The 25,403-nt window shown below is 32.3% G+C and overlaps 1 protein-coding gene across 1 annotated transcript in view; it reads right to left on the reverse strand.

Annotated features, from left to right (window-relative positions):
* The window catches only part of Atf2 (activating transcription factor 2), a 96,851-nt gene that overhangs the window by 11,415 nt on the left and 60,033 nt on the right, over positions 1-25,403 (reverse strand). The window contains 5 exon segments of the mRNA XM_077802862.1: positions 5,398-5,604; positions 8,986-9,135; positions 21,384-21,473; positions 23,671-23,785; positions 24,403-24,581. Of these exon segments, the coding sequence (XP_077658988.1) occupies positions 5,398-5,604; positions 8,986-9,135; positions 21,384-21,473; positions 23,671-23,785; positions 24,403-24,581 (741 nt within the window).

Below are 25,403 nucleotides of genomic sequence, written 5' to 3' on the forward strand. Positions count from 1 at the left end.
ATATCTACCTTCTACTCTATGGATTATTTTAGAATACACTTTAATTGGATTCAGCTTCCAAAGCCTTCCTGGTTGTATTGCCCACTATCTGTGAGTTAGCACTTGTAGAAGATTCTTAGATCATTTTGAAGATGAAACAAGGGGCATTAAAAGCATTTTGAAAATGCAAAAAAGTCTCATTCAAATGTGAGCAACTATTATTTTGTCAAAATAAAACAGATTGGGAAGAAAAAGGAAATATTGAAAAAAAAATACTATTCTGGTCTAAAATCCAAAGTCAATTATTTTAACATCTTCTATACAACTGCTTCACTCTAATAATGTGGCTGCTTAAATTTAACTACATACTAGTGAACAAATAATATTTTTCTATATTGTTTATCTGAAGCAGATAAGTCTGATGAATCATGACAGGTCAGTCAACTGATTAATCAATCAAAAATTTAGTTATGTTTTAATGGCCTGTTACTCCATAAATTTATGGTATTTGACTTTCTAGTTTAGCCACTACCCCCCAAATTGGAGAAATAATATTGAATAGTTCCTTCTTTTGGGGACTTCTTATTGCTATAAACTATTTTATTATATTCAGTTTTCACAATAGCCAGTTATTAAGTACCAAGATTCTCACCACACAGGCCCAAGGATTATACTGGATATAAAACCTTATAACTGATAATAAATTAGTTCTTTAATTTGTATCTGTAATAATAGGAAAAACAAATAGGGTTTTTATTAGAGTTAAAAAACATTTTGGAAATAACTTAAAAAATGAGTGGGAATGACCCACTGTCCTATTTTCACATTTAATTACTTGTTTTGTGTCTGTCTCTGCCAGATCACAACTTCTGTAAATGCATAGACAATTATTTTTTACTGTTATATAATCTGTATCTGATAACATGCCTTGTACATACAGAAACATAATGACAGAATGAATAATAACTTGCACTTACATGATGCAGCTACAACATACTTCTACACTTTGTCTCACTTGATCTTTCTAACAGTAATTAGTCTATTTATTTAAAAAATAAAGGCTTAGAAAAAGTTTTATTAAATAATATTAAAAGTAAGAGCTAGTGGCACATGCCTGTAAATCCACGGGCTGTGGAGGCAGAGACAAGAGGATCAAAAGTTTGAGGCCAGCCTCAGAAATTTAGTGACATCTGCCTCAAAATGAGAAATAAAATGGGCTGGGAATGTAGCTCAGTGGTAAAGTATCCCTGGGTTAAATTTCCAGTACAAAAAAAAAAAAAAAGGAAAATAAAAATTACTAGATTTCAAGTCCATAATAAAACATACAAGGGTAGAGATGAATATAGTTAAAATTTCATGGGGGTGGGGTGGGGAAGAGAGCACATCACAGAATTACAACTTTTTCAGTAATTAAACAAAACAGGCATTGTATAGCATCTTCCAACTGCTTTTCTTTCCTATTTCAAGTAATAAATATAGAAATCATATATTGTTTAGGTACTAGGAATAAAAGACTTGATTCTATTCCCTGTTAAGTCACTGAATTAATAAACAAAACCTTTTCCACACCATTAACTATTGAGTGAAAAATCCTCCTGTATTAAATTATGCTTTTATTAATTTTGGGGGCTTCTACCTCACAATTATTTTGCAATATTTAAGTTTAAAAAAAAATCCCAAACGAAAAAATTAAGTTTGCTCACAGAAAAATTACTAAAGAGCTACTATTAATAAAGAGAAGAGGGGCTGGGGTTGTAGCTCAGTGGTAGAGTGCTCACCTAGCATGTGTGAGGACCTGGGCTCAATCCTCAGCACCACATAAAAATAAATAAATAAAATAAAGGCATTGTGTCCAACTACACCTAAAAAATAAATATTAAAGTAAATAAATAAATAAAAAATAAAGAAAAGAGTCTGCCTTTCTGTTTACAAGGACACATGTTAAAATTGTATACTGAAAACTAACCTCCATAATTAATATAATTGAAAGACAAAGTTAAACACAGGTTAAAACCATTTCAAATAAAAGATAAAAGTAACAGAACAGGTATTATTTTAAAATACAATTACTGATAACTAACAGTATTCAATTCTTGGTCTAGACTACCATAAATGTCTATAAATAGCATTTGATTAAAGTGCTCTTTTAGCGATTTTAGAAAGCTAAAACATGATTCAATGAATGAGGAAATGATCTTCATAATAATTTTCTTTAAAATCAAATATGTATTTGGTAAAAATATGAACAATCACAACTTAACACCTGTTAATCTTTTTATTGTATAAATAACCATGGGTCATTACCTAGTATACTGATCAGCTAAACTTGTATGCCACATAAAGGATTATTAAGGAAGTAGAATTGATGAATGATTTCCATAGAGTTTAATTATTTCTTTGACACTAAATTTTCTACATAATTCATTCTGTCCTTCAGTTAATGGGTTGGTTGTTAGCAGAATAAAAGAAATTCTTGTTCCCTGAAACCATTATAAGTGGATTAACACTTCACGCTCTGCAAATAAACTCTGGTCAAAAGAGTTTTAAAAACTTTTAATTTTATTTGAAAACATAACTATAAAACAACAAAAAGTAAAAATAATATATTGACTTGAAACAATAATAGAAAGTTATAACTGAAGTGCCTTTCTTCCCATCATCCATGGTTCTCAATCTCCTCCATCACCATTATTTACATCATGGTACACATCACTGTTAAAAATTTACCTGAATTTACAGAGTCATTTCCTAAACCATTTCTACACCTATATATTTATCTATGTAAACCACTTCATTAATTAAAAAAGGATTGTGCTATACCTTTTAATATGCAACTGACTTTGAGTAATTTGAAGAGAAATTCAAGTAACACAAAAGTAACCATTTTAAAGTGGCATTTAGTACGTTTACAATGTTGTACAACCATCACCCTCAATTATAAAATGTTTCCATCACTCTAAAGTAAAAGCCTTTACACATTAAGCAGTTTTTCCCAATTCTCTTCCACTCACCTCGCCAATATGCATTCTCTTTAGATAGATTTATCTATTCTGGGTATTCCAGAATATGAATGAGTGCATATAATGTGCAATGTTTTGTTCTGGCTTCATTAAGCAAAATGTTTCAAGGTTCTTTCATACACTTCATTCCTTTTATGGCTGAATACTATTCCATTGTATGTATGCATATACCATAGTTTAATTAATTTATCCCTGAAGGCTGTTTCTAGCAAGATTCCTTTTGCCCATAAATATATATAATGGATATTTCTCCAGGTTAATACATATAGCTGAACTTCATTTTTCAATCTTTTTTTTTTGAGAAAAATTTTAAAGTAAATCCCTGATAACACATCATTTTACCTCTTCATATTTTGGAATACATTTCAAAAACTAACATAGTGCTAACATCATTTAATTTTTAATGATTAAAAAGATTATTTTACTTTTCTATTTGTAGTTTGATATTAACTGAAATAATTTTCAATTTAGAGCTTAATTTAGTAATTTCCTGAATCTGACATCCATGTAAAAGTCAGATGCTTTGAAAATGGTGTCAGTTAACTTCTACTAAGATGATAAATTTTGCCTTTGTTTCTCCAAGTGAGAAATTTCTACCCAAATTAGGAAATATAAAAAGTCACCTTTTGTTACAATAAACATTTTTATCATATGGCAGAAAAAACAAGATAAATGAAAAAAAGATTATATGTACTTTGAATACTGAATCTGAAATAATTAAGTGTTGCTATTAGTAAGTGGTGACCAGTGCTGTAGCATAATTAGGGAAAGCAATATTTCATTCAAAGCTATTAATACTTCTATAACTTGGGTCAAAGCAGAAAACTGGTCCTAATTAAAGTCTTTGTAAATGATACCATACATTTATATACCACTTAATAGTTTTCAAACACTTTTAATTTTTAAAACAAGACATAATAGACCAAATTACAAAGGAAAATACTGATAAGTTATCACTTTTTTAAAATGGAAAACACTTGCATTCATTTCAATTTGATTTATGTAATGACAGAGAAACAGGACAAGTACTATTATTTCTATTCTACAGGTCAGACAACGAAGGCTGGAATCGATGGGTTTTATGTTATCCAACTATAAAATAGCCATGTCATTCAGAAGGTTTTGTTATGATCAAAAACAAAAGATATATTTAAGTCACTTTATTAATGTAATAAAAGTATTTGAAATTTTAAAAAACAATAGTTATTATTCTAACAGGTTTGGTAAAGTATATAGCTATTTTGTAGTATATACATAAATTAATATTTATAATCTGTTTCATTTTATTTAAAAGATAAAAAAAATTCAGAATTTTTTTTCCTGAAAAATTGTGTATGGCTACAGATGTAGATCAATGGCATTGTGCTTGCCTAGCATGCATGACACGCTGAGTTTGATCCTCAGCATTGCCATAAAATAAATAAATATGTAAACAAATAGTGAAACTAGTTCTTAAATAAAAATTCATTTATCATATGGTAATGATAATATTTCTTAATAAACTCTAGTTTTATACTTGTTATACTTCCACCTGTTGGAAGTCTATGTGGTATAGTAAGGTCAGATAGATTTGAAAAAGGAGTAGGGGGTCTCTCTTATCATTAATTATGATTATATAGAAAGATTCACTTTATATTGGCCTATATTAATAATAAGTATAACTCATTAATATCAACTTCTAGTTGATGTTCATTAATTGGTGGCTAAAAAAATTTTATTAGAAAATACTCACAATGTTAAGAATGACTAAGTACGGAGTCTTAAAATCTTTATGACCTCACGAGGTCCTAAAGAAACTATTTAAGGTCAATCTGGAACCTTTCATGAGTGTTAAAACAAAACAAAATAAAACTTGTAATTCAAAGAATTAAAAAATTTAAAAGTGCAAACTGCTGAAGCAACTTAGTTATGATATAATCAAAATATAAAGAAAGTGAATTTAAGTAATATTTCTAAATTTTGGAATTCTTTGATCTTTCTATTACAACTTCATAAAGTTTAAGCTAGATAGTTAAGATAGTGTATTTTTTTTAAAGACAGAGAGAGAGAGAATTTTTAATATTTATTTTTCAGTTTTTGGTGGACACAACATCTTTATTTATTTATTTATTTTTTAAATGTGGTGCTGAAGATTGAATCCAATGCCAGGCGAGTGCGTTACCACTTGAGCCACATCCCCAGCCCAAAGATAATGTGTCAGTGCTGAAAATTTTATATCACTTCATCTCAGCATTCAAACACGTTTATAAAACTATGATTATATTACTATACAGTCTACCTACACCCAATATTATGCCCTAAAATATCCTGATGGCCAACTAGAAAGAAACAAGGAAAAGCTATGTTCACAACTATTAAAGATAAATGGCAAAACAAAACACATATTTATGCACCATACCTGCAGTTGACCATTTAATGAACTTAAGTCTTCTGCTTTTTTTTCTAAGGATTGAACCCAGACTTTCCTTTTTTGTCGGCATCTTGAAGCTGCTGCTCTGTTTCGCTCTAAAAATTTCCTCCTTTTTTCATCAGGATCTTCATTAGCAGCTCTTCTTCGACGACCACTTGTATTTTGAGTCTGTGGAGTTGTGTGAGCTGGAGAAGCCTACAGTGCACAGAGATGGAAGTTTGTTATATTTATGTTTAGTGAGTGAACGGATGTAGGCAGTAAAGGGTGTCAAAGGGGGAGAGCCACTAACTTTATTTTCTAAGTCTTGAGCAATACATTAGTATTTTGGAGCAACATAAAAATCACCCTGTGCTTTAATTGCCCCCTTGAAATAAATGAATCATACTATAATGAAATTCTTACTAAAGCAATGTCATAGTGAATATCTTCTTTAAAGTATAATATTTTCATTTGCTTAGAAATAAAAAATCGAAAATATAATACTAATGATCATATGTACATCTTGAATTTTCTACATGTATATTAAATTGACTTTCTTGTAATATTTAATCCTTTGAAAATTACTGATTATTTAATAAGTTCAAAAACTTAACTTTCTAATTAAATTCAAGTCAGAAAACCACTTTTTTGTCTATTTTTTAGATAAAATATACTATATATTAAATCTGTCAATTTTCTTTATTGGTTTTTCTAAAATTAAGGAATTAAGATATGTATATGCTTTGGGGTAGTTCGCTTTGAAATTCAAGGTCAGTCTTTTTCTAAGGGTCAGGTTCTTATAATTATTAGTGCTCATTTTCCTAGCAGGCAGAATCCCACAAGAACCCTAATTTTCATTTTTTAATTGATCCCATCTCCTCCTAATGGATCAGCTTGATTTCTGATCAGCCAAGGATATAAATCTTCAATCACTAGTCAGACTGTCTAGTATATAGGACTAGAGAACAACAGAAACCTCCAGTCCTCTTATGAGCCCCCAAATCCATGCCACAAAACAGTTGAATATGGGAGATTGGAAATGAACCACTAGAAATTTGTGTAGAAGAAAGAGCACTTAATTGTTATAGTTACATAATTCAAAAGACAAGACTAAAAACAATCTTTTACCTATAATTAATTAAATTTTAAGGGTGTGAACAAATCAAATCAAATCAAGTCTATGTAATAAGCAAAAATCTTACGTATGTACGTGTTCAAGATAAGTTCTGCAAGTAAATTGCCAAGCTATTCCTCATTCTACAAACTCCCCAAAATAGTAAGTTATCACTTGATTCCTTTTTTCAAATAACTAGCAGTAAAAAATTAAGAGGGTTAGGACTGTGGATATAGTTCAGTACCACAAAATAAATAAATAAGAGGGTTATTTCACTTCTGAAGTCTTTTTATTGTAATAAAGATCAAGCACTAAATTAAATTGCTTTTTTTTAACCTACATATTGCAACTTAATCTTTTAGAAAAATATTTGTATGGCTGGCTTCAAGAACTGCAGCCTTGAAATATTTTTCTTCATCCTCTATCATTTTTTTTATTGAGAACAATTTTTTTATTCAATTGTCTGAATAGAAAGAACTTCTTTGATTTGTTTTTAATTGATTTAATTCATCACACCAAAGATTAATCAAAGTAATAGAATAGCAGAAATTATTACAATTAGAATCATGAAAATATTTATAGAAACTATTCTAGAGTCTAGTGATATATCAGTGAACAAATAGATAAAGTCCTGTACTCACTGGGCTTCTATTTGATACAATAAAACATAAAGTTATAAATCTAGGGAAAGACTAATAGTATATGAAAATAAAGATAAAATAGCTAAGTAAATATCTATGTTTAGTTGACAATCTAAAACTTGGTATTTACCCATTTCTTTGATTGGAATTTTTAAGGTCAATACTAATATTCTTCAAGTAGAGAATATAAAATTTATTGTAAAGGCTGGGGATGTAGCTCAGTGTTAAAGTGCTTGCCTAGCATGTGTGAGACCCTGGGTTGGAGCCCTCATACCGCCAAAAGGCAGGGGGTTAGAAATTTATTGTAGACATATAGAAATATCAATCATGATAGATAGTTAGAAACTAGAGATAAGTGAAAAGGGGTTCTTAGTATAAACTGCTGCCATATTTATTCTTTTGGTGATGTTTTACAAATTTTAATTCAAGAATCATTTGATTTGTGTCATATGACTTACACATATATGGGTATGAATATTTATATATTTAAAAGACCTCCCATTACCTAGAAGTATAGTAAGAATACATACATGAATAAATAAAAAGAACTAGTGCTTTATAATGAGTGAGCAAATACAACATGTGAAAACAAGAATTGCTAAAGAAAAAAAAATGCCTGCTTCTTTGGACATGTGGAACATTAGTTAACAGCCCATTCACTTCAGTGGCTAGAGACCATTGCAATACTATAATATGCTAGGCAGTGTAATTAGGGACAATGATATTCTAGGGAAAAGGAAAATCAATGACAATTTTGAAAAGAGATTCAGAAAGATTCTTATGTTGTTTTTGTTGTACTGGGGATTGAGTGCAGGGGTGCATTATTAGTGGGTTACAGACACAGTCCTTGTTATTTTTTATTTTGAGATAGGGTCTCACTAAATTGCTGGGCTTGAACTTGCAATTCTCCTGACTTAGCCTCCCAAGTAGCTGGGACTACAGGCATATACCACTGTGCCCAGTAGAAATATTCTTTAGAGATCTTAGTTTTGCTATCTGAAACGTTTCTAAAGAATAAGGCATTCCTCAACAATATCAAATAAGTTGTTAATGTCTATAATGTTTACAGAACATAGACTATGTAATAATATTCAAGAGTACAGTTTAATATCAAACCTATTTATATCGCAGAAAGGAAAATATATTGATAATTACTGTTTGTTTTTAAGACAAGTCTGTCTATAGTTTTGTGACAATAATTAAAAGAAACTCTTCATTCCCCTCAACATAAGGTTCTAAGGTTTTTCTAGTTATAGGACAAATTTTCCAAAGAGGAAATCACAACCCTAAAATTCCTCAATCAAGAAAGAAAGAATGAAATAAGTTTCCCAAAGTTGTATTAGGTTTCACTGTTAAAAACTATTTATTTAAAAACTGGCACAGTGGTTCACACCTAAAATCTCAGCTATATGGAGGGACTGCGTGTTCAAGGCAGGAGGACTGCGTGTTCAAGGACAACCTGGGCAACTTAAAATAAAAAGTGAAAAGGGTTAGGGATGTGTCTCAGAAGTAGAATGCCTCTGATTCAGTCCCTAATGCCAAAAAACAAAAACAATAGTCTTCTGTGTCGTGTCAGGTCAATATACATAAATGCCTACAGAGTTATTTATAAAATGTCTTGAACAGTAACAATGTACCTATTATTTTTATCTATTTAATTTTGTATTAACACATACATATGACCTACATTTTCTTAAGATTTTTGATATAGTTCTGGAATGACAACATGACAAAAAAATAGTTATTTTTTTCAAAATCTATAAAAGAGTCAACGTAAGTTATACTACATTTGTTTTTTTTATTGGTAACAAGAGTAGTGAATGATTAAAAAAACACACATACCGGAGTTTCTGTTGTGGATGTAGCTGGTTGTTGTAATGATTGTGGGCGAGATTCTTCTGACTGAGTCCTAACCAATCCACTACCATGACCTTTGACAGTATCACCATTGGTAACTGGAGGATGTTGTTGGGTCAAAGCAGCTTTTAATCTCTGAAATGTAAACACCATTTAAAAAAGAAGTTTCCTGCTTTATCCCCAAATGTAGTTTACAACATACCCATTAGCTAATTGAAAATATTTGTTAAGGAACATATTTGGCTTTGAAATTAGTTTCAATTATTATATTTCATTGAGTATTATAAATATCAATATGACAAACAATTGTACATTTGGAAAGCTTCTCTTTTTGTCTAATTCTGAAAAGTTAAAAAAATAAAAGTTAGCTGAAAATAATTAGCTTCGATCAATTAAAAAACACATTACAAGTTAATTGTAATATACACTTTTATCCATTCTTTTCTCCCTCATTCTTATACCTCCTCCCCACCCCCAGGTTCTGCTTAAGATACTAAAACCTAAATCTATTCTTACCCAGATTTGGTCCACTTTAATAATCTCTGTTTATAGGTTTGGTATTTGGACAATGAAGAGATGCTGCATTTTTTTTAGGCCACTATGCTGCCTGCCAGACTGAACTTCCTTCTAGAACTTACAGTTGGCTTTATTTCCTGTAGATCCTTTTCTTCCACTATATTTTATTTTTTGCCAGTAAAATGAACTGGACCTAACTGACTTATAGAATGTAATAGGTCTGGTATTAGATTAAAGCCCTACATTTTATGGCTACACTTCCTCCTAAAGATACAATTTGAAAGAAATTTATCTATCATCAGAAATATGACATGTCATATGCCAATTAGATAGTAAGAGCAGAGATTATCTTGATTTCTTCTGTGAAACTGGGCAGATGTGTTTTTAAGGTAGTTTTATGATTTGTAAGTATGTAACAATTAGTATAAGATAATCATAGTATCTCAGCAATGAAAGGAACATCAAGAACCTGGAAAAACCTGGGACTACTATTGCTAACACTGCTCTTAACTGAGATGTAGTTCTTGAGCCCCAAATAAATTTCACTGAGTTGCTTAGTGCCTCGACATTGCCGGGCTGGCTTTGAAATTTCGATCCTCCTGTCTCAGCCTCCCGAGCTGCTGGGATTACAGCTGTGTGCCACTGAGCCCGGCTTGGATGTTAACTATTAAAAAAAAAAAGATTTTTAACAATTTTTCCTTTCTTCCTTTCCACAGCACATAGTAAAGAATGCATGTGAAGAAAAGACCTTTTGGGGCTGGGGATGTGGCTCAAGCGGTAGCACGCTCGCCTGGCATGCGTGCGGCCCGGGTTCGATCCTCAGCACCACATACAAACAAAGATGTTGTGTTCGCCGAGAACTAAAAAAATAAATAGTAAAAAATTCTCTCTCTCTCTCTCTCTCTCTCTAAAAAAAAAAAAAAAAGACCTTTTGAGGGCTGGGGATGTGGCTCAAGCGGTAGCACGCTCGCCTGGCATGCGTGCGGTCCGGGTTCGATCCTCAGCACCACATACAAACAAAGATGCTGTGTCCGCCGAAAACTAAAATATAAATATTAAAAAATTCATTCTCACTTTCTCTCTCTCTTTAAAAAAAAAAGACCTTTTGAAAAGGCCCTCAAATGTTTCTACAACTGTTTTAGAAAATTTTATCAACTACAAAATTTTTCATCTATGCATATCTTTTTATTGTTTATTATATGTGATCCAAATCCCTCAACAACTGAAGCATATATGAAAAGATCAGTAGAATTTCACCACAGGCAATAATTTATGCCTAGATAAGCATTAGTGGACATTTTCTCTCTATTGAATGCTTGTAGATTCTGGATTTGATTTTTTAAAAAAGTCAGTAGTTTACAGAAAAGTCTTATTGAGGTATAAGTTTTACAGAGAGTAAATTTACTCATTTTAGTATATACAGTTCTTTGAGTGTTAACAAGCACATACACTTGGTGTTACTTTCTCCACAACTAGGATACTGAATAATTCTATCCACAAAATGCCCTGATGCCCTATCCTGTCATGTTTTCCTTGCATCTCTGGCCCCTGGAAACCACTAATCTGTTTTTTGACCCCCAAGATTTTATCTTATCCAGAATATCATTTAAATGGAAACAGACAGTGTCTAGTCTTTTGAATCTGACTTTTTTCCTTTGGCATAATGCACTTGAGATTCATCTGAGTTATCAATAGTTTTTAAATACGTTTTTAAATGAATAGTATCCCTGTTTTATAGATTAGGAATCTGGTGATCATTCTCTCAAGCTATTAAACTAGTTCAAATCCTGGTTTTGAATACAAAATCTCTTCAGCTTCAAAGTGTGCAATTTTTCTATGGCACTATGTTACATATATTATACTTGGTACTGTCAGAAAACACAGGGAAAGAACAAGAAAGATAATCTGAGACAGCATGGCTTTCAAAAGACAACCATAAAGGATTGAGAAAGACAAGCCTTATACAACTGCTAAGCCATGTCACCCAGGATCAGACCTATTTTCTCCTTTTCTAACAGACTTTCTCTACGAACTATAAAAATCACAATATCTGTAAAGTCCTACTATCTTCACTGATTGCACACACAATGTATTATAATGTCTTTTCAGATGAGAAGATCCTGTACATATAGAACTTTAATTCAAACTATCCATAATTTTGAATAAATTAATCTTTTGAGTCTCAATTTTCTTATCTGTGAAACTGGGAATAACTCCATTGGAGGAGTTAAACAAAAATTAAATATAATACCCACAATTATCTGATTCATAAAAGGATTTCTAAAATGTTAGCTTCTTTATTTCTTCAAGAATAGTTATTGAGCCAGGTGTGGTGGCTGTAATCCCAGTGATGCAGAGGGTTAAGGTAGAAGGATTCTAGGTTCGAGGCCATTCTGGGCAATTCAGCAAGATCTTGTCTCAAAATAAAAATTTTTAAAAGGCTGGAAATGTAGCTCTGTGACAGATCATTTGCCTAGCATGCATGAGACCCTGGGTTCAATCTCTAGTACCAAAACAAACAAACCAATACCATATACTGCAATATATTATATTTAAGAATACAGACAAAATTCCTAATTCCTTCTTTCCTCTATATCCTAACATTTTTTTTTGAGAGAGAGAGAGACAGAGAGAGAGAGAATGAGAATATGAATATATTTTTATAGATGAACACAACACAATGCCTTTATTTTTATGTGGTGCTGAGAATCGAATCCGGGTCGTGCCTGTGCTAGGTGAGCGCTCTACCGCTGAGTCACAATCCCAGCCCAAATGCCTTCTTTTTTTTTTTTTTTTTTAAGAAATCAGAAACAATTTGTCGTTAGGACAAAGGAAATAAGGACACTAATGACTGAGAATAATGTTGAAGTAGATACATAAAAAATGGAAACAGATGAGTGACCTAACTGGTAGCTGGCTGGAAAAAGACAGGAATATTTAGGAAACTGATCGAAAAGAAGTGAAAGAAAGATAAAAGTTAGAAAAGAGTATAGATTACATAAACAGAACAAAGGAGGAGAGTCTGAGGAGATGGTTGGTCTGCATATTTATACCTTCAATAAACAGAATGTTAGAGATCAAAATATAACAAATAGTACCCAATTTATAGTGCTAAATTGGAGTTTTTGTTTCTGGATATAATATGTGCAAAAATATACTACAAAATAGAGCTGTGAGGCTTGGTAAATTATGTGTTGGTAAAACATTTTTAAGTCCTTAGGTAGAAAACATTATAGAATTGAAGAGCATTTAAAGTTTTATAGTGAAGAGCTTAACTCTTAGAATTAATGAAATACAGTAACTGCACATAGGGGAGTCTGAAGTACATAAACATCACTCTCTTGAATAATCTTTAGTAGGGCAAGTTACAACCTTACAGAGCACTTAAAAGCAGCATCAGTATTCATTCATTATCCTCCCTTGACTGCCCTAGGGTATATAGCACTCATCCAGTGAGGAAGCACTAATGTTTGCTCCATGCTGTTACATTGATTACAATGGGTCTGACTTGGAAAGTGTGCCAGTGGGTATAAAATATAAGAAAGAGATTTTAAGGGTTAATTAACACTGCTCAACTGCTGATTAATTTTTTTAAAACTATCTATCTATCTATCTATATATATATATATAATGTGCACATTATATATATATGTCTATATATATATATATATACACATATAATGTGTGTGTATATATATGTGTGCTAAAAACTTAGAATGTTAGGTGAAGAAAGCAGGCACTAAATATTCATATAAATTTTTATAATTCATATAAGGATACCTATAATTTACCTTTATATATGTTAGGAGTATTTTAAAGAAGGTCAAATATCTTGGTTTTAAAAGAATTAATGAAAGCAAATACAAATACAGTGGACATTTATTTTACAATAGAATTTTGGAGCTAGCTGAGATAATGGAATTCAGAATATAATCATCATCTTCCATATTAAGAAACTTCTCAAAAATTGAAGTTAACTGCTCAAAATCATAAAGTTAGTAGCAGAGGTAAAATCTAAAATTCTATCTGTTGACCACCCCCACCCCCAGTTCACTTAACACATTATTAACAAACACTTTGCCAAAATAGAGCTTTGCCCTAATATTAAGTATTCTAGCACCTACCTGCCAAGGGTATTTAGACCAATGTCTACATCAAGCACCCTATGTCCCTTGAGCTGTATCTGATAGAGGGCAGCTATAACAAGATATTCCTGGTCAAAGGCAACATCCCTGCTGAAAGCTACACTTTTTCAACAACATTCTGCTGGACACTATCAGTGACAAGATGGCAAGACGTATTGAGAAGGCTGAGAAAATCCTTATCACTGAGGCCACCCAGAACCTCTTCTTCAAGACACCCAAGAAGATGATGGACTAAGCTAAAAGTGAGGGTTGGTATTGGGCCCCAACAACTACTACAGTTTTGCCAGCCAGCAGAAGCCAGAAGACACCACCATCCCCTCCCCAGAACTGGCCAAACAGGTCACTGAATATGCCCTACAGCTGGAGATGTTTGAGCCCGCTGGCCCTGGGGCAGGGCAAGGCATCATTATTTAAAACTCACAGTGCAGGCTGTCCTCCAATAAAGGTGGAATGTCATTCGTTCTTCCAGACCTTGTAACCCCAGTTGGAATGACAGAGAAACCATTATTATCTCTGCAGAATTTGGAAGTTTGAGGGCTTATGGAGGTTGGAGATAATATCCTCCCATCTAACCCAGTGACAACTGCTCCTGGTCTCACACACAGATGCTCTGTGAACCATGGAAGAGCACAGGTCCCATATGGCCACATTGGAATGCTGGGCCAGGGCATCCAAATCTTTCAGTAAAGGATGTGATGTGTCCCATTTTTAAAATGTTGGCAGTGTACTAAATAATTTTACAAATGAAAAAAAAAGTAATCTAAGTATATTTGTTATCAATTATATTGATATATGCTCAGTCCATTACTAAGATCAAAGTTTCTCTCACCAGAGAAATTTAATAAGCAAATAAAAGCTAGGCATGGTGGAATATGCCTGTAATCCCAGCAGCTCAGGAGGCCGAGATAGGAGGATCCCGAGTTCAAAGCCAGCCTCAGCAACGATGAGGTGCTAAGCAACTCAGTTAGACCCTATCTCTAAATAAAATACAAAATAGGACTGGGGATGTGGTGGCCGAGTGCCCCTGAGTTCAAGCCCTGGTACCAAAAAAAAAAAAAAAGGCAAATAAAGATTGAGTGTTCAGAAAATAAAGAATGAGCACTCAAAGAAATTAAATAAGATTTAAGTGATCTATAATCTCTAATATGTACAATAAATCCTAGGCATAATTTTAAGGGAAAGGCATATACTGTTCGAAAAAAAACTGTCTTTTATTATTATGTTTCTAAGAAGTAGATTAGTGTTTTGAAGTTGAGTTACTTTTTAGCAATGTCAAGTTCAACACCTATAATAAGAGCTTTTTTCTTTGAGATATAGACTGTGCCAATTAATTAAAGGGTGAATGGTGCATCTGCATATTTATACCTTCATTCATTGTGATGAACAATCTGATACACTCATTTTTATAGGTGATATGATAAAAATAATTTGTTATTCAAGTTCTATGTTCTCTGCTTATGTTGCACTCTTGAAATCAACTGTATCAAATCTGTCAGAATCTGATAGGAAAAAAAAAAAACTATCATAGTTCAGAGAAAAAAAGATAACGTTCTCTAGAAACAATTTATGAAAAAGTCAGATACATATTTCATATGTGCCACAAAAACTCATCAGAGTAATAACCCTCCTTCTCCTGGGTGTTATCCTACCATCTGCTGCTCTATTACTTATCTTTATTTTTCAACTAATTAACAGCATAATCTTCTAAATTCAGCAAGTTAATTATCATTATTGTGGTCTTTGCAGCATCATCAGTCCTCGTGAAGTCTTGTCTCCCCACCCCTAGAGAACATATGAAAATGAAGTAGGTTTGGAGAGGGTCTGTTTCTTTGGTGTGGGCTCATTAGGTGTTTGCTGATTAGCTTGGCATGCAGAGGCAGGTCAGAGGAATTCTGCTGAACATGAGGTTCCATGCAGGGCCCATCTAAGTTAATGTAGGTTTCTGAACATTTGCCAAGATGCCCTATGTCTGTTCTTGGTAGAAACCCCCTGCAGAAACCCTACTGGCTACCCACTGTGTACAAAGATATTTCTCAGTTTGTCACAAGTCTTCGAGGAATGATTCTGAAGGCTACTACTTAAATACTTCACTAAATATTCCTAAACAAAACTCCCAGATTATCAACATCTTATTTCTAGAGTCAGTATTTTACTACAAATATTACATAAGAAAGTTTCCTTATTTTAAGAGTAACACAGACAGCAAATATCTACTGTTTATGTGTTTAATGAAAAAACCAAAACCAAAGACCTCCTAAATCTAAATTTGATGATATCTGCTATAATTTTGTAAAAATAGCAGCTCCTGGGAAATTTTCTATAGTGTTAAAAAGTACTAGATAATCTTGTATTTGTGGACCGCTTAGCCCACATTTTTACCACATTACTTTTCCAAAGACTAATAAGTTGTTAAATTTTTTTTCTTTTGAAGTTTACTTTGAAGACTTCAACAGAAAAGAAAGACCTTATTTTCCTATTTGTAGTTGACAAAACCTGACACATACATAAATTTTCCTTAAGCATTGGGCATCTGAAAATCAGGTTATTACAAAAGCATCCTTGGCTTTCTTAGGATACAAAGTTAAGTTTCTCTTCAACAGTGGTGTGCTGCATTCTTATTCTTAACTGTTTCAATTTTGCCATTTCTCTTATTTTCTTAACCATAGGTCATATGAGCAGAATCACTACTACACTAAACTATGTAGCATGCCATTAACATATTGTGACCAAAGATCAAACAGTTCTTGAGAGAGATGTAGAACCCCCAAAGAATGATTTTTTTAGCCAGGTGTGGTAGTGTACCACTTGTAATCCTAGCTACCAGAAGGCTGAAGTAGTAGGATTGCCAGTTCAAGGCCAGTTTCATCAACTTAGTGAGATCCTGTCTCAAAATAGAAAATTAAGAGTTGCAGATGTAGTTTAGTGGTAGAATGCACATGAATTTGATCCCTAGTACCACAAAAGAAAAATTTAAAAAAGATGTTTACATGTTTTCAAAGAGTTGAAAACTACCACCACTACACCAACAAAGCAAAATTCAACTGAAATAGTAAAAGAAATAGGTTTTACTGGTGGCTGCAGTCAGAATTATTTAACATATGAATGAGCTAAGAACTGAAAAACTAATGTGACTCCATTTTTAAAAAATAAATAAATAACAGCAGCTTCTACCTCAAGGCCTGTCCTAAGGAAGGGGCCGAGACCCTTGTACTTGGAAAAACCCACAGAGCACTCCTAAGTACATACCCACCCTGCTGAGTTGTTTGTCTGTAAATAACAGGAGAGGTCTGTGACGCCACCTGTCCCTGACTCAGGCTAGGTGAGAACCATAGCAAACCCCCTAGCAACCTCCAATCAGCATGAGACAGGGAAAATATCTGAAATGCCAAATGACCCCCAAGTAGTTTATGGTGGTTGATAACATGTTGGGAAACCATGTAGTTTAGCACGAACACCCCTCTTGGCCTAAACCAATCAGTTCAAAGGAATCCTCCTCTTGTACTGACCAATCACCCCTACCCAACTTGTTCCCGCCAGTGAATGTGCTAATCAATGTTAAGAGTTGTTGTTTGACTTTCCCCCAGTATGGAATGATTTGCTGTGTGATGTTGTGACGCATAGAGTATCCCCCCCAAACCTATAAAATCTCACTGAACAAAGGACCGGGACTCACTCCCTGGGACCGCTACTTCGAGAACGGTTGTGAGTCGAGCCTCGAGCTTGCAAAAAAGACTCTTGTGTGCTTGCATCGGATTCGGCTCCTGGAGATCTATTTGGGTCCCACGAATCTGGCATAACAGAACCATCCACTTGGAGAAAATGAATGTGGAGTTCTATCTTTGTTGCAGGAAAACATCTAGTCCTGTGATCAATAATTTGGTCATCAAGAAACTTCTGTGCACTGATATGAACCTAACTTCAACAGTCTTCAGATGGGTGGACAGAATTGTTTTTATCTCCTGAAGCTTACTAATAAATTCATGACACTGACATTTTAACTTTAAACTTGGAAATCAATTTGCACTTTTTTGGTAAATTCTGTTCTAAAAGTGCTAAAATAATTTGCTACACTGAGTAACAGATTATCTTTGTATTTTAATTAAAAATGTTTAATTTGGAGATTGATTTAGACCTGTAAATTTTAGTTTTCAGTAGTAAGATAATCTTAACTAAGCTTCTAAATGCTATAGGTATATCTAAGAAAACCAAGCCTCATCAAATCTACAAGTTTAAGAGTTATCAAACACTTAGGAAAGTTTGTTAACTGAGAAATTTTTACAAATGTGGCTTAACATATTTCAGATGCATTATATTTAAAACCCTTTAGAAGCAATTATTACACACTTGTATTTGTAAATTGCTTTGAAAACTTAAGAAACTTAAGTTTTCAAACTTGTAACTTTGATAAATGTGAACATGTTTTTAAAAAGTAGTCCCTGAATAATCAGTTTGGGGCACAAAAGTCACTATCAATGGCATCAATTCTTTTTATATTTTGAAATTTTCCATAAGAAAAAATTTAAAAAGGAAGTAGAATAATTTCCATATTTTTTATTTAATACAAAACAAAAAACCAAAAATTCACTGATATAATTCTAATTGCAACCCCCTCCTAATATAAATATATATCTATGTGTGTGTGTGCATGCATACGTGTACACACACATACACACACACACACACACCCATATGTACATGTTATACACCCACATACAGAACTAACAAAAATCTTGAATCCAATATATATATAAAGAATTCCTACAGTAAAAGAAAAGCCATTAAAAAATGGGCAAAAGACTTCACAAAGTTTGGTCAAAAAGGAAATGCAAACCACCAGAAACTGCTATACACTCCTAGAATGTCTATAATTAAAAAGAGAAATCTAAAGGTCAGCAAGACTGTGGAGACAAAGGAAATTCCCATATACTTCTGGAGGCAATATAAACTCTTGGTAAAAGAAACAATTTTTTTTTACAATTAAATATATATTTACCCTGACTCAGCATTTCTATTCATTAGGTATTTTCCAAGAATATAAAAATTATGTTCACAAAGAATTGTAGGAGAATGTGCATAGTAGTGGGAGCTTGGGGTGTAGGTCAGGGTAGATAGAGGGCTTGACTAGCATGCTGAAGCCCTGGGTTTGATCCAAACAAAATGAAACTAAATTAAAGTAAAACCAAAAGGAATGCGCATAGTAGCTTTACTCAAAACAGCTAACCACTTGGAAACCAAGTGGCCATTAATAGGAGAATGGACAAAGAAATTGTGGTTTTATTCACACAATGGAATACTATTCTGCAATAAAAAGAAGCAAACTGTGATATACTCAACAACATGAACAAATCTCAGAGACAATCACTGAGCTGGATATAAGAGAGTACACATTAATTTCATTTATATGAAATTTTAGGACTACAGTCACTATAGCAGCAGAACAGCTGGAAGGAGAACTAATAGGGATGGGAAACAAAAAACTTTCTAGGTAGATGTCAATGTTTTATATCATAATGTGGTGTGGGTTCTGTGAACGCCTTTAATTATTAAAACCATAAAAGTATAATTGACTCAATCAGTGTATGTAAATTTTGAATTGAGACAGAAATAAAAATAGTTAAATGGGAAGTACAGATATAAGAATGATAGTGTCACGTTACTAAATTGGGTGATGAATACATGGAAGTTTGTTATATTATCCTATTTTCTTTTTATATTTTGAAATTTTCCATAAGAAAAAATTTAAAAAGGAAGTAGAATAATTTCCATATTTTTTATTTAATACAAAATAGGGAAATCTAATTTATTATCCCAATTAAAATAGGCAATCATGAAAATATGGCTATTTTACATTACCAAAATTCTAATAAGAAATTAAATTGGATTATTTTGTGGGTTTTTTGTGTGTGGGGGGGATAGGGGATTGAACTCAGGGTTACTTAACCACTGAGCCACATTCCCAGCCCTTTTTTATATTTTATTTAGAGACAGAGTCTCACAGAGTTGCTTAGTGATTTTCTAAATTGCTGAGACTGGCTTTGACCTTGTGATCCTCCTGTCTTAACCTCCCAAACTGCTGGGATTTAGGCATGCACCACTGCTCCCAGCCTAGTTTTGGGATTTTAAGTGATGATTGTTTTTTTATATATAAAATGATAGAAGTTATCGCTTTGGTATTTTTTTCACACCTAAATGTTCAAAACACTTTTACTCTTTTAATTTAGTTTTCTAGTTACCTAAGAGAAAAAGTTATTTAGTTAGTCTTAGGTTTAATAGATGCTAGAACTATTGCCTACACTTGTAGCCAAAAGAACTTCTTTAAATTGGATGTTTTCCTTTTGAATAAATCTGTAGGAAAAAAAGTCCACTGAATGTGTAAGCCTATTTTTTGGCGCAGTCTACAACAACAGGATCTTTTTGACTTCCATGGAAGAGTTCTCACTGCATGGAATCTTAAATTGAATTTTTCATTAATATAGTATTTTAAACAGCAAGTATAAAAAATATCCCCAGTGAATTTCTTCTGGTATCAAGTTCATCTTAATATTTCCAAAGGCTCTGACCCAACATTCTATGATGTGAATAATTTTACCCCCTACGTTTTTATGTTCTTTCACAATAACCAGTCAATGTTTACATTTTTTCAACCAATTGTCGTTCGTTCAAATGATGTGTTAACTTTTAAACAAAGGTTATCATGTGCAAATATGATTGATTATTTGCACTAACGGAGAATAGCTGTAAAAACCTGTAAGCCTTGCAACATGTAATGTTTTTTATGTCTACACAATTGTATCATTAATATGGTGCCTAGAACTGAAGCAAATAAAAGGATCTAATAACTATTTATTTATTGATTTTCTAAGAATACACTAATAAATTGATGTTAAGAAGAATTAGTCCTGCATTGTCTCAGACTGTAGAATGAAGAATTACACTAATTATAAAATAAAAAAAAATCTCATGTCTTTTAAAAGAAAGTTAAAAAGTTTATGGCAATTTGGGTTGAATAACGCCAGAAATCAAGTCTTAATTCTATTTTAAAGACAATGAAAAGTGGACCTCAGAAAAGTTAAACTGGCTTGATTTAGGGTAGTGAATAGGAAAGTTAGGATTAAAATTAAAATATAGATCTTATCCCTTTAAGCAATACTAATTTCTCTTTCTTTCTGGTGCTTTCTAATTAGATATAATAGTGGAATTCATTATGCCTTACTTGCACATGCACATTACATAATTTGATTAATCTTATTCCCCAGTAAAAACAATACTAATTTCCTATGTCTGAAACACAATAGAAAAAGATATACTTTTATTTATCATGTACAATGTTTCCTAGCTTGTATACTATTTCAGAATTCTTTTTTATACTGTTTAAAACCACTCATTCAGCCCTGCCTTCAGATGATTACACATAGTCTCAGCTGTAATACTCCTAGTCTCCACCAGGAGGAGAGTTTGTTTAAAAGAGTCAAAACCAGACAAATTACAAATGACAAGAACCAGAACTTTATTCCCAACTCACCCATTTATTTTAAAGTACCACTAACCAATTACTACGCGAATAGAAGCTTTCCTTTGCCAAAATTTATGGTTCTTCTACAATGTAATATAGTCCATGACTTTTTAAAATGGGACCTAAACTGTACCTTTGAAGCAGGTTTTAATGGAAAAAACTAATTCAAAGCTTAAAAAAATGTACAAAATAAACAAATTTTTGCTCACCATTTTTGCTTCTGACTGTTGTACTGGTTGAGGGGAGGAAGGGCCTGGAATTCCTGGAACACTAGGCACCATGGTGACTGGTCGAACAAGCTATGCAAAAAAGATATTGAAAAATATTTTCTATAGAATATTTTCAAAATGAGATTTGTATTTTTATTTGTATAATGGCTATTACAATTTGAAACATTAAAATCACAAAATTATAAAACTTATCTCTAGCTGATTATATCTCTACACCAAATCCTGCTTTACATCCAGATATATCCCTCAAAAGTTGTCAGTTTCTCTGAGACATGTGCTTCCCTAATCTTCAATTTTCATGACTTCTTTAATGTTTCTTATAAAAACTCATAGTATTGGAAGTGATTAATGCAAAATTTCTCACAAATCTGTCACTTTCATTTTGCATTTGAAAGAATGTCAAAACTAGTGACAATAGGCATAAAAAATAATTTCAGCAATGAACTCTGCTTTTCTAAAATATATATTTGTATATGAAAATTTTCTAAAATATGATTTCTTTGATGTATCAATATATTGGATAATGACAAAGAAGATGATTACTTCTAACAACTTCTCAAATAATCTGGAACAGATTTTACCACATTGGTTTTTAACTAGTACTATATAAATAAAGTATACCTCTTCTTTCATTTTTAAGTTGCTGTCATCACAGATACAATTAATAGGATAACCATATAATCTCAAATACAAGGCAAAAATGTTTTCCATCTCAAAAATATCCTCAGCAAAAAGGAAGAACTTATATTTGAGTATTTTACAAAAAGTCTTTCCAATAATACATTTTGAACAAAAGTTTTGTTTTGAAGAAGTCTTATTATCTTAAAATTATCCCAATCAATACTGATTTTGGATACTTAGATCACTTGGAAGAATTAAAGTATTAAGCATTTTAAAAAGTATAAACATAATATTAATCTCTCAATATTTCTGGGGGTATAACTATTCAAAGTATCTGTTATTATAAGTTGGCTTTTAAAAATAATTTTAAAAAGAAATATAGTGTTAACATTACTAAATGTCACCATTTAAAAACTAAACTTTTTTATTATATAAATGAGTATCTAAGGCTTTGATAAGATTTCCAGGAAACTACAGATTCAAAAACTATTATAAATAATTTAGGTGAAAATGAAAATGATGTGCTTGGAAAACTTTATTAGATATTTAAAACAGTGGTTCTCAGGATGAAAATGTGAAATGCTGACACATTTGGAAAGTATGAATTAAACTGTATATTAAACATGAGAGTAGGGCACAGTGTAATGGCACATGTTTGTAATCCCATCAGATCAGGAGGCTCAGACAGAAGGACTACAAGTTCAAAGCCAGCCCCAGTAATTTAGCCAGGGCATAAGCAACTCAGCGAGACCCTGTCTCAAAAAATAAAAAGGAAGAATTATGGATGTGGTTCAGTGGTTATGTACCTTTGGGTTCAGTCCCTGGTACCCCACCCACTGCCCACCCCCAGAAAGTGAGTAGGAAAAAAGCATTATTTCTAAGTTACAGCATTTCACAATGTGTTTTTAAATTCTCACTAAACTATTAAATATCATAAATAGTTATTTGACTCTTTTGTCCATGTCTTCCAAAAATTTATATATTGAACATGCCCTTCAAAAAAATCTCTTGGATCTTTTCATTACAAACTGGGAGACTACTACTTCAGCACATTTAGATTTTAACATGCTTGGGCTATCAAAGAAATTCTGTAAAACTAATTGGACCATAAAGGCTCACAGAACCTTTATGAGGTCTTTATAAAGAACTTTTATAAATAAATAGAAATGCCATAGAATTATTTGATAGCATTCTAGTATTAGTATCTTTAAAATTAGAACTCTGGGGCTGAGGATATAGCTTCATTGGTAGAATGCTTGCCTGGTATGCATGAGGCCCTGTGTTCAATCTGCAGTTTAAAAAAACCAAAAACAAACACACAAAAAAACCCTTCAGAAATCAGAAATATCTGAATTCTACTAATCTAGGCAAATTGAAATGAACTGAACAAGGGGTGGAGTTCTTAGTATTAAAAAAAAAGCAGGAAATCAAGATTTGAATGGGAAGAAAAACTGTTTTCTATCCAATTACATTTGCCTACAATAGTATATTTTATTACTACAAATATCAATAAGTAAATATTACCCACCACTAATAAGTATTTTGTTAAGTTTAGTTTCAGCTAATGAAGCAGTTCCAAATATATTTTATAACTGCTTTACAAAAACCAGTTTGCTACAAGACTTAGTCTAACTTTACAACTTACTGGGACTGCAGCTGGAACATGCACATTAGAACTTGTAATTGATGCAGGAATAGCAACAGGCATGGTTTGTCCATTAGGGAGATGTAACAGAAGAGGAAATGGGCCTGGTACAGGGCTAAGAAAACACAAAACAAGGGAAATTTAAAAAGAGCCATGACAATCATCCCTTTAAAAAACAACAGTACTCTTATTCCTATTAATTTAAAAATCTTAAAAATTATTTAAAAATAAATTTTCTAATCACTGTAAAGCAAACTGCAAAATTTAATTAGTTTTAATTGTATCTTAAATGTACAATCTATTCAACAGTGTTAAAAAATGGAAAAGATTATAGATTCATTTGGGACAATCTCTATTCTATAAAATGGGAAAAATTCTCATCAAAAAGCTCTTGGAAGCTACTTGCAAGAACTGAAAGAAATGTTATCTGATGATGTAGTAATTTTATGTTTTTCTTTTTTTTTGAAACAGCATGAAAATAAGAGATCATTTTAAATTCACATCCTATGATGATTTGTTTTTAACTAAGATTTAGATATTTATTTTCTAATCTATAAATAGTATTTACAGTAAAAAAAATCAAGTTTTCTGAAATAAAAATATGCAGATCTCTCTCTCTCTCTCTCTCACACACACACACACATACACACAAACACTAAGGTCACAATTTGAGTAACTAAATGTCTTAAGAAAAATCTAACAATACAGTCAATGACTGGCCAAATCACTTACACAATTGGCCTGTTGGAGGATGGTGCCTGGGTGATTACAGTACTTGAGGTTGGTGAAGGTACTGCCTGCTGAATAATTACACTGGAGTCAGAACTTGTGAGCAGCACATTGGGAACCTGTAATGATGCTGGACGAACAATAGCTGATGTGGGTTGTGCTGTTTGTGCCAATGGTACTTCCTATTTAATAATGAGATAAAGAAAGGGTGTCAATTATAATGCAAATCAATTTGTGTACCCTATTAAACAGAATGAAACATATTTCTAAAAGCATCCACAAGATAATACTTGAACACCCAAAATCAAATTAATTTATAATAAAATTAATTGAAAGTACATTTTAGGGGATTGGGATGTAGTTCAGTGGTATAGTGTTTGTCTAGCATGCGTGAGGTCCTCAGTTCAAATTCCAGCATCACAAAACAAGCAAAATGTAGAGGCAGCTGTGAAGCACTATGCAGTGCTCAATAATTTAATTTTTAACAACTTGTTTTTTTTTTCTCCCAGAATAACTGTGTTTCTATCAAACTATAAAAAATTAGGCTGAACAATTTGGCTATGATTTAATGAGAATTTCAATAAAACATGCAAATACAATCCATTTTCAGGAATCACAGAACACAGAATCCAGAAGGAATTGCCTAATCATACTCCCTCATTATACTGTATGGACAGGAAACCAGTAGAGAGAGATTATGTCATCATTAACCAAAATTCAGTAAGAGAAATGCTCAAAAATATTTTAAAGCAACACAAATGTTTGCTAATAGGTAGCTACCCCTCTAATAGCCATAATTTCTCAATATCAAAAGGCCAATATTGCTATCTTGAATGTAAAATAAATAATTACTGGAGTAAGACCTTTCTGTATTAAAAGGAAAAAATAATTTATGACTCAGCCAGAGCCTTAAAGGTATTCTTTTCCCCAGTTTCACAGATTAGCAAACAAAGAGATTAGGGTCTTACAACTCTTAACTAATTGGTATAAAAACTGGGTACAGT

This window comes from Urocitellus parryii, chromosome 1 (assembly GCF_045843805.1).
Source record: "Urocitellus parryii isolate mUroPar1 chromosome 1, mUroPar1.hap1, whole genome shotgun sequence".
Taxonomy (NCBI): Eukaryota; Metazoa; Chordata; class Mammalia; order Rodentia; family Sciuridae; genus Urocitellus; species Urocitellus parryii.